Source organism: Pleurodeles waltl, chromosome 9, assembly GCF_031143425.1.
Source record: "Pleurodeles waltl isolate 20211129_DDA chromosome 9, aPleWal1.hap1.20221129, whole genome shotgun sequence".
NCBI lineage: Eukaryota > Metazoa > Chordata > Amphibia > Caudata > Salamandridae > Pleurodeles > Pleurodeles waltl.
Genome location: NC_090448.1, coordinates 312,769,002 through 312,784,051, shown reverse-complemented (window position 1 = coordinate 312,784,051; position 15,050 = coordinate 312,769,002). Strand labels below are relative to the sequence as shown.

At 46.1% G+C, this 15,050-nt stretch overlaps 1 protein-coding gene across 5 annotated transcripts in view; it reads left to right on the top strand.

Annotated features, from left to right (window-relative positions):
- Positions 1–15,050, top strand: part of SEMA3B (semaphorin 3B) — a 268,305-nt gene that overhangs the window by 213,587 nt on the left and 39,668 nt on the right. For all 5 annotated transcript variants that reach the window (XM_069206818.1, XM_069206819.1, XM_069206816.1 and 2 more), the window contains one exon: positions 8,798–8,940. In XM_069206818.1, coding sequence (XP_069062919.1) covers positions 8,798–8,940 — 143 coding nt within the window. The remainder of the gene's footprint in view (positions 1–8,797; positions 8,941–15,050) is intronic.

The following is a 15,050-nucleotide window of genomic DNA, read 5'->3' as shown; positions in this document are numbered from 1 at the left end:
AGGGCATCCTGCCTGTGCTGTTTGAGACATTCTCTCCACCCTTACTCGAGGCATCATGAGCGTGCCTCAATTGGGGTGGACAGGACGTCTCAAGCATTCTACCTACCTATGCCACTTGGGAAAGATACGGAACAATGTGTCCGGAACCAAGCCTCCGTTGTTCAGGCAAGCGGAACGACGCTTGCCTGAACAACCAGGCCTTTTTCTTTGCCTTAACCATGCATGTGCTGAACAACGCGCATGCGTTGTTAAGGCAGAGAAAAAGGAAGATCCATCAGGAGAGGACGTGGTCAGGTAAGTGGGGCTGGGTTGGGGATAGTTTTTAGGGATGGGGCAGGGGGTGAAGGGGTTAGGGTGGTTAGGCTATTTTTTAAGGGAAGGGGTGGGGGGTCCGGGTTATTTTGTTTTTAGGGGCGGAGGTGTGGGGTTGGGGTAATTTTCTATTCAGGGCGGGTTTTAGGGGCAAGGGTAGGGGGTCTCTAGTTTTAGGGGCGAGGGTGGGGGGTCTGCTATTTTTTGTTTTTGGGGTGGGAGGTTGGGGTGGTTTAGGGGCGGGAGTGGGGGGGTCAGGGTATTTTTTGTTTTTAGGGATGGGGTGGGGGGGTTGGGTAGTTTAGGTTTTAGAGGTGGTGGGGGGTCGTGGTAGTTTTAGGGGCGGGTGTGGGGGGTTGGGGTATTTTTAGTTATTAGGGGCGGGTGGGGGTTGGGGTAGTTTTAGGGTTGGGGGTCGAGGTAGTTTAGCTTTTGGGGGTGGGGGTTGGGGTAGTTTTAGGGATGGGGTGGGGGGTCAGGGTAGTTTAGGTTTTAGGGGGTGGGGAGTCACAGTAGTTTTAGGGGCGGGGTGGGCTGTCGGGTAGTTTAGGTTTTAGGAGGGTGGGGGGTCACGGTGGTTTCACGGTGTGGGTATTTCACGGTCAGGGTATTTTTAGTTTTTGGGGTGTGGAGTTGGGGCGGTTTAGGGGCAGGAGTGGTGGGCCAGGGTATTTTTCGTTTTTAGGGGCGGGTGGGGGGGGGGTCGGGGTAGTTTAGGTTTTAGGGGGTGGGGGTCATGGTAGTTTTAGGGGCAGGGTGGGGGGGTATGGGTATTTTTAGGGGTTGGGTTAGTTTATTTTTGGGGATTTGGGTTGGTTTTAGGGCTAAGGATGGGTGTGGGGGATTGGGGTAGTTTTTAAGGGTTTAAGGGTTACAACCATGCATGCCGTTTCCACACATGCCTTTACTAGGCATGCCTTTACAACGAAAAATCATTGTAAAGGGAAACAACGCTGTCAGAGTTCCGACCACGTTGTTCAGGCATGCATGGTTGCCGCATGTGTGGTTCCATCATACAACCATGCCACCCATCCACTTCTGCTTTTCAGGGTTTCCACCAATACTGCTCAAGGCATCCGGCTCATTCCGCTCCGGGCATCCTACCCATACCGGTTGAGGCATTCCCCACCTAACCACTCACGGAATTTTAGTCATGCTCTTCGAGGCATGCCCTATTCCACTTGAGGCATCCTAGCTATGTAGCTGGAGGTATCCTGCCCATGCCAGTCGAGGTATCTTACCAGGGCTGCTTAACACACCCCTCTATATCACTCAGGGCATCTCGTCCAGGCCACTTAAAACATCCAGGTCTTCTCCTTCCCAATATAAAAGAGGCAGATACTTGATATACAGCCCAGACCTATCGCCAGCACCGCCTCTCTGCTTGCAGTGCCCTCTGTTACGTTTTTTTTTCACTGTCACTTATGTATTCTGAGCTGCCAACCCCATAGTTCCTTCCACTGTAGATCTGGATTCCATTTGCACCTGGGGCATTGCCGGTGACTGTTAGTTTCAGTAAGGTGAGCAGTTTATATATGCGCAAAACCAGTTTAAATAGTCCTACCTTATGTTGATTGGTCTGTCCTGTGTCCCGCGTGCCTTCATGTGGTGGGTTTCTAGGAATGCCCCTGTGCTGCCTAGGGATCATGAACCCGGCCAGCTTCTGGCTGCTCGCTCCAGCTACGCAAACATCACAGGTGAGCACGGGCGCACTCCCGAGAAGGTCTCTTGGCAGTACACTCGAAGGTCCCCGTCACATGAATTAAAGTTCATGCAAGTAAGTGGCATAGGTTTTCCCTACAGTTCTTTCACAACCGCTGGAGGCCACCAGCGTCTGTACCATGCTCTGCATCCAGGGCTGCAAAGGCTACCATCGTTGGTGCACAGAATCATTTCCACGTTTTTTATCCTGTTCTCTGACTTTCAGAGAATCCCCTACACCCTACATCTTTGAGAGCAGAGCCCCTAAGTGTGGTGCTGCGGGATCACAAAGGCATTATTTCACTGCTAGAAGCGCTGCTCGTTCCCCGTTTAGTTTCAGTATCCCTGTTACCAGCGTCGTGTTGAAGCCGCTAGCGGAACAACTTCCGTGGGTCGATGACGAAAGGAGGGATCGCACAATGCAAGGTGGACCAGCCCGCATTTCTCCCAAATGCATTATGGTACCACAGTGCATGGTAACACTTCTGTTGAAAAACTTCAGTAATCTCCATTGTTTGTGCAGCAAGTACTGGGTATCTCTTACCAGACCCCCCCCCCCCCCCAAAAAAAAAAGTACCCATAGAGTTATAGATATACCAAGGGGGGTACTAAAGTCTTTCAACTAAAGTGAGTGCTCTTATGCACTTCATTTACCACAATGCATTTAGGCGAATTGTGTGCTGACACACCAGCCAGTGCGCTGTAAACAAGTCTGTTGCTACACATAAAGAGAAGAAGGCGAAAGGACTTACCGAAATTGACTTAATCGCGGGAATCTTTAAAATATGTGATGCTATGTACGGTACCAAACTGTTTGGCAGCCAGTAATATCAGTACGGCAACATCATGTGCGCTGAGCGCTCGTGGAATTACGGTCTGGTACCTGAATGCCATTTCATCTTTCAGGTTCTGTGTCCTAAACGGCATTACCATGAGCTCATACAAAATCTATACGGTATAGGACACTTCTTGTGTAAACTACAACTAAGACACGATTTTTTTTTTAGACGGTATTTTTGCTAACAATGTTCTGTCAAAAAACGGTCGCGGGGTTCAGTGTACCAGCGCCTTCCACAAAGGTCTGCAGTTCACCACCAGTGCCGACTGTGTCTGTACGACGGATGCACTACCGACCCCTGTCCAGTGGTGGCTTCTGGGGGTTCATTATCGTGCAACCTGGAAGGGATCCCTCCTAGACACACAGACCCCAATTACGAGCTGGTAGAAAGCCCCCTGCCAGCCTACAGGCTAGCAGAGGAATTACACGCTTTGTGATAGCTCTGACCCCACAGGAATGTGGCGTGACAGTTGCTTGGAAATCAGGAAAACAAATGTTGGTCCAGCTGTAGTGAAAAACCTCATTAACGCTTCGCCAGGGATAGTAAACGCTACATAAATTCAATTTACAGAATGTTAACATCACAGACAGCCACAGTGCAGACTTCACTACACACTATAAACCCCCAGCACCCCTCCCCTCCTTAAAATGAGACGTGATGGGTTCAACCTCTGGCCTCGTTCGTCTCTGTCACCTCACAGCGGCTCCCTTGGCGCACGGATGCCTGCGTCAGTTGAAAGCGCTGTGCCCGTGCGGGCAGACATTGCTTCTTCGCTGAAGGTGCTTACAGCAGCAGTTACTTACCCAGGGAGGATCCCTCTGGGACTGTAGAAAGATTAAGCTATCAGGAGAATGTTGCTATAACAGGAATAACTTCAGCTGCGCACTAGAAGTAGGGGAGGCGTCTTTATCAGAGGAATGTTCAGACGAATAGAGAACGGCATCAGGTTTTTGGTGGATTTCTGCTGCCGCCTTGTGGCAAGTTTGCAAAACAACTGCTGTCTGATCTCCAAAAGTCAAACTGAGTAGCATGAAACAGCCCTGAACAAACAATACTTAACTGCTTTAAAAAAGCGCATACTAGCTCAGATATTTGCATATTGTTAGTCTTCTAATTAAAAAGAAATCGTTACTTGTATTACACCTGTACCCTGATTGATGCAAACAGCGCATATCAGTAACTCGGGGCTCAAAATCCTCTCAAAATCCTGAAGGCGCAGGTAACAGCTTCTCTTCGCACCTGCACCAGACCGCAGGCGCCCATTTCTGTAATCATTTTAATCTGACCCAGTCTTGCTTTCAACATCTATTGATGCCTAGCGGCTGCCAAGCTTAGCAGATGTTTCCCAGTCCAGGATAAGCGTTCTTAAAGGTGCTCAAACTGCGAGAGGTTTACACCGATTAATAAATCTAATGCATCCACTTAGCTTCCAAAGGGTTGCATTTAGCTGCCCGAATACCCTTTCCCTCTGCTGCCCACCTGGCAGTGTGTTCTTTCATCAGCAGAGAGCTTTGGGTAGTACCGCTACCTTTCTCTGTAAACATCTACAAATGAGAGTTTGTACATACAAATGAGTCTTAAACAAAATCACTCTCACCTGCTTTTCCCTCGTTTAGGAAGAAACAAAGTGGCCACTTAAATGGGGGGGGGGGGGCATTTTACTAAAAATATGTTCTATTTAGATATGAAATGGTGCCCTTTATGAGAGCCAATTAGGTATCTTGATTACAGGATAAGAAACTGGGCAATCGTGTTCGCGGGTCTTCCGGCCACGGTATGTATCCGGGTCTGAGGGATTTCGGCAGTCGCAGGTTTGGGACTGAAACGTAAATGTTACCAGGGATGGAGCACGTCCTGCCAGTGCACAGTCGGTGAAGATTTGCCCAACGTATTGGCCAATATTTGCAGTGATTTTTCATACCAAGTGTGTGCAGCTACACTTAATTGGAAAAAGTTGGGCGTCTTGCTCCAACGCTTACTGCCTGTTACTTTCCCTTAACCACCTCCCCATACGCACTCATTCTTCGAGCTCCCCCTCTGCTATTTTTACACTTTTTGGAGGGCTATGCAGCTCCCGTTTGCTGCCGGATGGGTCTGCTTTCACGAATGTTCTTTTGCACAAGTGAAAATTAATACTTTTTAAATTTCCACTCCAAGTGGCATTCGCCATTCCAAATCAATAAATAAAACATAAGGGCATCCATGTTATTCATTAGGCGTGTCCATGCATGGTTATGCGTGTACGTACCTACTGAGTGAAGTGGCAGCATGACTTCATAACGCATACGTGTTCATCTGTGGATCGTGCAGTCATTTTTGTAGCAAAGGGTGTACGGTATCAATGCCCTCACAGCATTGGCAAAAAGCATTTTGGTTTTATCGATGCTACACAGATTGGCAAAGCCAGTAGAGCACATAAGCGAGACCAATTGGCTTTGTCAATGATTGTTTGAATCAGGAAGTAAATCTCAGAATTAAGTTACTCCCTTTTCTGTTAATCACCCACTTATACGTGGAAACTGATTTAAGGCAGTGTCTTCCAATGTCATTGTAACAGAAGAGAGCCCATGATTAAAAGTTACGAGTTTAGTGTTGCTGCAACTATTTGTAAATAAAGGACAGTATTCACACAGCTGAATATTATCTTTGCTGGCCAACCCTAGTCTGATATAAGAGGGTCAACTTATTGGCATCTACAAGACAGCCACATAATCAGGCTGGCATGAACTCTGACGGTGGTCTAAATGAGAAACTGAGGAAGGACAATCGTTGGAAGATCAGTCAGGATAGTGGCCAGCCCGCCACCATCTTTTACCATATGGCAAGTAGGAATTTGTTTAATGCAATGTCCCTCCACCCTGACGTTTCAAAGCTGATATAGCTGAATAGTGACACATTGTAGAAGGAACTAATGTAAGTTAAGCCAGGCAACTAATAGTTTTCAAATTCAGTCCCCACGGATAAAACTGTAAACTGTTTTATTCAGCGTTGTCCATTAATGTTCCACAATGGTCAAATTCATGCCAGATAGGGTGGATGTCCACATAGGATAAATGTATGTGCAATCTGCATGGACATTATTTACAAACTGGTGGTTCTAAAAATCTAGCATTGATCCGGCCCTTCTATTATGTAGTTGATTAAAGCATCTGTTGTAAAAGCCTGTGTTCGGTGTGTTCTGGTCATATCTTCAAATCCCGGTAGGTGTCTCTCAGTCTTCCAGCATCTTCATTTTAATCGCATGAGTACATGTGTTGTAGTAATACGCCATTGAGATGATTATGGTAGCCCCACTTTTGTCCGAATTGTTGGAAAAATGTGTGAGGCAGGAGTGAGGTTTAAATTGTAGAAATCTAAAAAAAATGTGTATATATATATATATATATATATATACACACACACACACACACACACACATACATATATATATATATATAAAATCTATCTATCTATAGATATAGATAGATGTAATTTTTTTGTATATGTTGATATTGGCATATCAGCATATAATATCCATATGAAACAGGCATGTTAATGACAGTGCATACTATCCCTCCCGTCATCCCTAACTCATCCTCGCTCTACCATCTCTGCACCCAATTTGGGTATTGGAGTAATAACATGGTATTTGAGAACATTCCAATTTTCAAGTACACAACTTCATGGAGAGAAAATTTTTCTTCTATATGCAATCTAGGTTCTTAGGCTCCTGACGCAGTGGCTTAAGCCAGTTATAGAATCCAGTCATACAGCTCAATATGCCATCACAGTGTCCGCAACCAGATATCAACAATGTGGTGGTCTAGCATCCGGGGGTTCAAGTAGGTCAGGCAGTATGGCAGCCCATCCCTGTAAATCATTTGCCAGCTTTATATCCTTCCTACATTTACGCATACGTCCTTCCTCAGCCACTGCCCATTCAGCCACATTTTTCACCCACGCACGCACTCTGGGAAGGGATGGGGAAAGCCAATGAATAGTGACTTGTCGATTTGCCAGGACTAACCCCAGTTCAAGGAATATGAAATCTCGCTTTTTACCCCATTATTAGGCCTCGGTGTTATAAAATTGAAATGTTCTTGTAGCCCGATGATAGCTCAGTGCTAGAAATGGGCATCACTTAAGGCGCATGGTTTTCAGACTTTAGGGGTGCAAATCCCTCAGGATTCTATCCTCCTGGGAGTTCGCAGGGGTCTGACCATTGTAAAATGAGTTAAAGTAAAAATAGGTTACTTCTTGAAAGCTTGCCTCTTACTTTAATACATACGCCTCTACTGACAGCAATTAAAAGTATTAGTCTTTAAATATGAACTTTTCCCCTTCTTCAGTGCCCTGACCACACCGCCAGGAATTAACAAAGGGCTGTCAGTGTCATATCTACCCTGTATGTCAACAATAATGTATGTGACGCAACAGCATTGTATCCAATCCATACATTCTACGACATGCTGCATTTACACAGCCTTCATGAAAGCCAGGCAGGCGCCCATCAATCTTAAATGGGAGGTTGTGGGAACTTGGTACAAACAACCTGTGGTTTAAAGAACCGGACTTTCTCCCCATATTTTTCTCACCTCTGCCTCACGATCTCTGCACTTTTATGGTGCATTTCATGGCTACCACTGCTGGCATGGCTAGATAATGAGGTAACATGTATTTCCCTCTGTGTACTGCAATTGCACCAAGTATAAATGGGACAGTGAGTAGAGATTTTAAACTGTTTTCTAGACCATAGGTGTCTCTTGCTGTTCTCGAGTATACCAGTAACTGCGATTTGCCCAGATTATTTATTTGTAAAAAAAAATGTATTTGCGATTTACCCAGTTTACCTACATTTTATCATCTGTCTGCATGAGACCTCACAACCCACAGTCACTAAATTCGAGTCACTAACTGGTGGATTCCTAAAGAGGTTTGTGCAGCTCAGTGACATTTAGATGTGCAAAGATAGGCTCTTTGTGAGGGTGAACCCCCTCACCCGAATCACAGATCCAGGAATAGTGGAATACAATGAGATTTACTTACATATGAATTCTGCAAATATAGTGAAAGTTCGGTGTGAACTAATCTCGCCTGGGGGCGGGGGGCTTTATAGGGTGGGTTTGCCCATAATACTTAGGGAACATATGTATCCGGCAAATACCAACTGCAGGTAGAAACTGTCAATAGTGAAAATGGGCAGAAATACTCCGAACAGTAATGGGGTTGTAGGAGATGGGAGGTCCCATTGGGGAAGAGGCTTCCTCGCAGAGAAACAGAAAACGCTACGAGGTGCAAATGTACACTTGAACCCACCGGTAATGTGTAAATGGAGACACACGTGAATACTTCTGGGAAGTTTTGATGTCCACCATTCCCAGCAGTCCTGTAATTCTTTGAGAAATTATTCAATTTCAGAAATCTCTACAGTTCTAAGATGTAAGGCAACTTGAGTAAATGTGTGAGTTTCAAATTCATATTTTGTGAACCGGGCCTAGAATATTTTGAGTAGGCTATCTGTACTCACAACATTTGATGGTAACCACTCGTTTCCACTTTGACATAATTGTCTGGGTGTATGTCGGCATACAAGCAAGTCATCTGTTCGCTGTTTTCATACAGCAGCAAAGTTCTTTTAAGTGGCCTGATGACACAACATTAGTGCAGAGAAGAACCTCTGCATATACCGATTTTTGCCAAAAGTCTTCTTAAAATGATGGAGAAACAACTCAGAAAGCCACTACAAGTAGCACTGTTCACACTGGTTCCCATATTAACTCAGCCACCAAATGCACTGAAAAAACACATTTTTGCAGATTTCATTCTTCTATGCGTGAATACTATTTCTACAGGTTCATAAAATGCTGGCATTTTTGACACAATGCATGATGGGAATGTTGACAAATCTGCTCAGTTTTGTTCACCTCTGGTTCTAATTTAGTTTTTTGTTGTTTTGATTTCCACAGAGCCACGGTTTGTAAATGTGTTCTGGATCCCCGAAAGTGAGAACCCAGATGATGACAAAATCTACTTTTTCTTCCGGGAGACAGCCGTGGAGGGACATGGTACGGGGAAGCCTTCTTACTCCCGCATCGGACAGGTCTGCAGGGTAAGAAGGGGGTTTTGCATTCACTTTTATGGCATTGTGCTGGTGCCTCATGTATGAGGCAGTGTACCTCAGTCCTCAATTTCACCAGTACTGTGGTAGTGGGCACCTACACAGCCTCCAAGAATCATCTCAAAGTCCCAACCTCCAACACTACCCGAAGTGCCAGTACTCGACCTCTACACTGCGCTTTGCAAGGCGCACCTCGAGCTTGGTCTTCAGCACTACTAACTGCACTGGTTCTAGCTACATACACAGTTCTGGAAATACCTCTCGATCCTTGCGTCACGGATCTCTAGCCCTACTAGTCCTGGGTCCTTCACAGCTCTGAAAATAAACCTCCATTTTGTCCTTGTAGAGTTCCAAAAGAAACCACCTCGTAGAGTAAGCCTTCTCTACTTGACCTGCTGCCCTTGAAGAGTTGAGAACTTTAAAGGAGTTTTAGCCAACCACAGGCAGTCAGTGGTTAGTGTCAGTTCTCTAATAAGTAACAAAACTTTACCTCTGGTGTCACAGTGCATTGAGTGCTATTACACAGCTAAGTAGTCCTGTTTTATGATTGACTCCCCAAAAGTTACGGTAGTCACTCATTCAAGGCTTAATCTAGTTGAACACTGCACAACAGAAGTAACAACACATTGAAAGTCAGTGCTAGTAGAGAAGTGTTTTTTTAATGTAACTTTTTAAAATTATAATTTGCAATACCAAAAAGTAACACATTAAATATGAAGGTAGGCACAACAAGAGTAAAGTGGTTGCAGCATCTGGGTCAAGGTGCCACCCGAAGATGCTTTGAAGGGCTTATGCAGCAAAGATGTCCAATATGAATAACATTGGTATTGGTTTATGTTATCCTATTTTGTGGCTCTTAAGTCCTCAGCTGTGTTTGGAAACCTTTGAGTTTCACATCGCCTGCTAGGTCTTTGTTTCCAATTACCTAATTAAAAAAGAACAAATATGGCAAACACAATTCTAAAAAATGTAATAAGTATGCTATGCTACATCTGTCCTTTGTCCTGGATTCTCGGTGACCCAGGATGAAAAAAGGAATAGTCTGGTGGAGTGGGGAAGATTAATCCCAGCAAGGCAAGAATCTTCCGCAAGGCATGAAAATGCTGTAAATACCCAAAACACTAACACATGTAAGTGAACTTGAACTCTGACCGGGAGGAAATATAATTTTATGGTTCAAATGGACTGATCTCAAGTCCAAGTTCTAGTTATTGTGGACACCACTTGGTCTTTGGCAAGATGAGACACTAGACCCGATTCAGAGGGAGACCAGTCCATCTCAAACTAGTCTGTAACATTAGTCTACCACCCAAAGTAGGTCTCATAGGGTATCAGCATTTAGGGGCTTATACCTAATCAATTTCTGGTGACAATCAAATGTTTTGATTGGTTGGCCATTTATGGACTCTGGGGTACCACATTGTTCCACTGGCAGCCAGGCAACTGGATTTTAGGGTCATGGTCCATCCACAATTCTAAACTGCACTATAACCAGAACCCTCAGTCATACTGGAGGTCTGGAATCAACAAAACAACCTAGGGAACAATGTCTATGAGAAAAAGGAAATCCTTTGAATTACTGTCAGCTACCCAAATGTCAGAAGTTTCTAGGGAAATGCAGTTTCAACACTTGAATGTTCCTTTTGTATCATCAAACGTATGGATGTTCAAATTACCTAATCAGTCATGGCCAGCTGGGAAGCAAGGCCCTCCTGGATCCTGGGCAGCTCACTTCTTTGAGTCACTCAGTCAAAGAAACTTTATTTTGGCCAAAAAGGCTGTAAAACGTCATTACAGAAAATACATATGAATTAACAAGATCACTGGTTTAAAAAAAGTAGGTCATAAAAAGCATAAAAGGCCAATAAAAACATTGTTTCATAAAAAATCTATTCAATTAATATCAGAAGTCAGCTTAAACACAGACTTCATAAAATACATAATAAATAATATAAAACTAAAATACCAATGTGCAGCAAATACGGATAGATGCAGCTCAACTCATCCAGATGACAAATCATTTACCAATAGTTTTCCTTGCGCTCACGACAGATGAAATAAAAATAGTACATAGTGGCACACACTAAATCAGTTTCCAACAACTGCAAATATAGCATTGCTTCCTTATAAGAGCTAATATTTAGGGCCATAAGAAGTGGGGTTAAGATGACCTTTCTGTGTTTGTGGTGTAAACCACAAAATAAAACCACAGGTAGCTGAGATTGAGGCGTGAAGGAATCACACGGACAACGCATTAAGTCCCTAGCTGCAGGTGTGTTCGACGGATAGGCCACCAAAAAATGGCCAGACCCAACCGAAACAAACCACACTATATAAAAACTATAGTGCCTGAGTACCCTTAATAAGTATCACTCAATTTTAGGAGTCGTACACAAAAGAAAGTATGCTGCCACTAGACCTTTATCTTGGCTACTACTCCATCTTTCTTCCATAGCCCAACTGACTAGCTCATTCTTTATCTATAAAATAGCATCTTTATTTATAGACCCTGGATTCACAAAGAGCTCAAATCTATTTATGCTGTCCAGAATGTTCTTCATGTACATGAGCCAGTTACATTTATACAGCCTGTCAAGAATCAGACAATCTAATTCAAAGACTAAGTGAGCGGTGCTTCAGGCCAGGCCCGCACTGACAGCCACAATAGTACTGGGACCAATCTAACCACATCTTCCAAAAATGGGAGACCAAGTTCTTCATGAACAATATTAGCAGTTATGCTACCAGGAATTGACAACAGCCTTCTCAAAATCAGTTCTCACTAATTTGCAGTGGAGATGAGCTAGTATACCTCCATAGACCGGCACCATATGTGGTGATAGGGGTAGGCCTAGCTTTATAAATAGTGATAATCGTTTATAGTGGCACAGATCCTAGTCTAGAGATGAACTTTCACAAAGATGCAACTGCCTGCCCGTGCTGCAAGACTCTAACTGCTTTGAGATGGTCCCACTTACTCCCACTATCAAAGGGTTCCCCCAAATATGTGAAAGTGGAGACTCATTTCAAATATGTGACACAAATTCAAAAAGGGGCTACCCTACTTCTTGGGTGCCCACAGACCATAGTGTAAGATTTTGCTTTATTAGTGGAAAGACCCAGAGCAGTCATAAAATCTATACATTTATCCAACAACTTCTAGAGACCCCTCTCTGTTCATGCCACCAGGACACAGTGGTCAGCATACATGATAATATGTTGTAGACGAGCACCTATCTTTGGGGTGTCCGCCTCAACATCTACTAAGGCTTCCTCAAGGTCATAAATATAAAGACTAAAAAAACAGAGAGCCAGAACACACCCCTGTCTGACCCCCTTTCTAAACTTGATATATCAAGTTACGGTGTTTAGTACAACATAGCGGGTGATAGAAAGCACTCAATAGAGACCGCTGCTGAGTTTTTCTTTGGAGCTCCCAGCACTAGAACTTACCTTTCTTTGTCCCATAATTTTTTTTTGCGGGGGGGGGTGTTTAAACCTGTGTCACTCGTTTCTGAAGTCTCAACCAAATGCCCATGCCAAGAGAGCGGGCTTAGCCCAACCGCGGACAGGCACAGACGGGCCCGCTCTGGGCCCGCTCTTGGCCCAGTCTTGGCCCAGTCACACGCCGGCGCCGGCGCACGTCCCGCGCTGTGGAGGCAGTTGTGCACTTTTAAGTGTCACAATGGCAAGGTCCCTCCTCCTTAAGCACTAATGAACTCTGGTGGATGAAGTTCTACCCCAGATACAGGTGCACAGAGGAGCAGCGTCGGAGCCCCTGGGCCCCACCCAAAAAAAAGTCACCGGCGCGTCCCACCTCGTGGGAGCAGTAGTGAGATTTTAAGTGCGAGAATGACAAGGTCCCTACTCCTTAAGCACTAAAGCAGTAAAGAACTCTGGGAGGCGAAGTCCCACCCCAGATACAGCTGCACAGAGGAGCAGCATCAGAGCCCCTGGGCCCCAAACAAAACAAAGTCACAGGCACGGCCCCATTCTTTGAGTCATCCTTCTCTCTGGTGTAGAGTTTAACTGAGCTTTGTTCTTTGTCCTCAAAGTTTCTCGCTCTTCACTGGATACACTAGCTGCTTGTCTTCCATGGAGGGACACAAAAGCATAATCACTTCAGTGTCCAGGGTTGATCTAGCCCTGAGGGGAGAGAAAGGGTTGCAAAAATATGTGAGTGTTGTAAAGAAATGGCTCCCTGTTGCAGTTACCCCCCACTTTTTGCCTGATACTGATGCTGACTTGACTGAGAAGAGTGCTGGGACCCTGCTAACCAGGCCCCAGCACCAGTGTTCCTTCACCTAAAATGTACCATTGTATCCACAATTGGCACACCCTGGCATTCAGATAAGTCCCTTGTAACTGGTACTTCTAGTACCAAGGGCCCTGATGCCAAGGAAGGTCTCTAAGGGCTGCAGCATGTCTTATGCCACCCTAGAGACCCCTCACTCAGCACAGACACACTGCTTACAAGCCTGTGTGTGCTAGTGAGAACAAAATGAGTAAGTCGACATGGCACTCCCCTCAGGGTGCCATGCCAGCCTCTCACTGCCTATGCAGTATAGGTAAGACACCCCTCTAGCAGGCCTTACAGCCCTAAGGCAGGGTGCACTATACCATAGGTGAGGGTACCAGTGCATGAGCACTGTGCCCCTACAGTGTCTAAACAAAACCTTAGACATTGTAAGTGCAGGGTAGCCATAAGAGTATATGGTCTGGGAGTCTGTTTTACACGAACTCCACAGCACCATAATGGCTACACTGAAAACTGGGAAGTTTGGTATCAAACTTCTCAGCACAATAAATGCACACTGATGCCAGTGTACATTTTATTGCAAAACACACCCCAGAGGGCACCTTAGAGGTGCCCCCTGAAACTTAACCGACTGTCTGTGTAGGCTGACTAGTTCCAGCAGCCTGCCACACCAGAGACATGTTGCTGGCCCCATGGGGAGAGTGCCTTTGTCACTCTGAGGCCAGTAACAAAGCCTGCACTGGGTGGAGATGCTAACACCTCCCCCAGGCAGGAGCTGTGACACCTGGCGGTGAGCCTCAAAGGCTCACCCCTTTGTCACAGCCCAGCAGGGCACTCCAGCTTAGTGGAGTTGCCCGCCCCCTCCGGCCACGGCCCCCACTTTTGGCGGCAAGGCTGGAGGGAACAAAGAAAGCAACAAGGAGGAGTCACTGGCCAGTCAGGACAGCCCCTAAGGTGTCCTGAGCTGAGGTGACTCTAACTTTTAGAAATCCTCCATCTTGCAGATGGAGGATTCCCCCAATAGGGTTAGGATTGTGACCCCCTCCCCTTGGGAGGAGGCACAAAGAGGGTGTACCCACCCTCAGGGCTAGTAGCCATTGGCTACTAACCCCCCAGACCTAAACACGCCCTTAAATTTAGTATTTAGGGGCTACCCTGAACCCTAGAAAATTGGATTCCTGCAACTACAAGAAGAAGGACTGCCTAGCTGAAAACCCCTGCAGAGGAAGACCAGAAGACGACAACTGCCTTGGCTCCAGAAACTCACCGGCCTGTCTCCTGCCTTCCAAAGATCCTGCTCCAGCGACGCCTTCCAAAGGGACCAGCGACCTCGACATTCTCTGAGGACTGCCCCTGCTTCGAAAAGACAAGAAACTCCCGAGGACAGCGGACCTGCTCCAAGAAAGGCTGCAACTTCGTTTCCAGCAGCCTTGAAAGAACCCTGCAAGCTCCCCGCAAGAAGCGTGAGACTTGCAACACTGCACCCGGCGACCCCGACTCGGCTGGTGGAGATCCAACACCTCAGGAGGGACCCCAGGACTACTCTGATACTGTGAGTACCAAAACCTGTCCCCCCTGAGCCCCCACAGCGCCGCCTGCAGAGGGAATCCCGAGGCTTCCCCTGACCGCGACTCTTTGAATCCAAAGTCCCGACGCCTGGGAGAGACCCTGCACCCGCAGCCCCCAGGACCTGAAGGACCGGACTTTCACTGGAGAAGTGACCCCCAGGAGTCCCTCTCCCTTGCCCAAGTGGAGGTTTCCCCGAGGAATCCCCCCCTTGCCTGCCTGCAGCGCTGAAGAGATCCCGAGATCTCTCATAGACTAACATTGCGAACCCGACGCT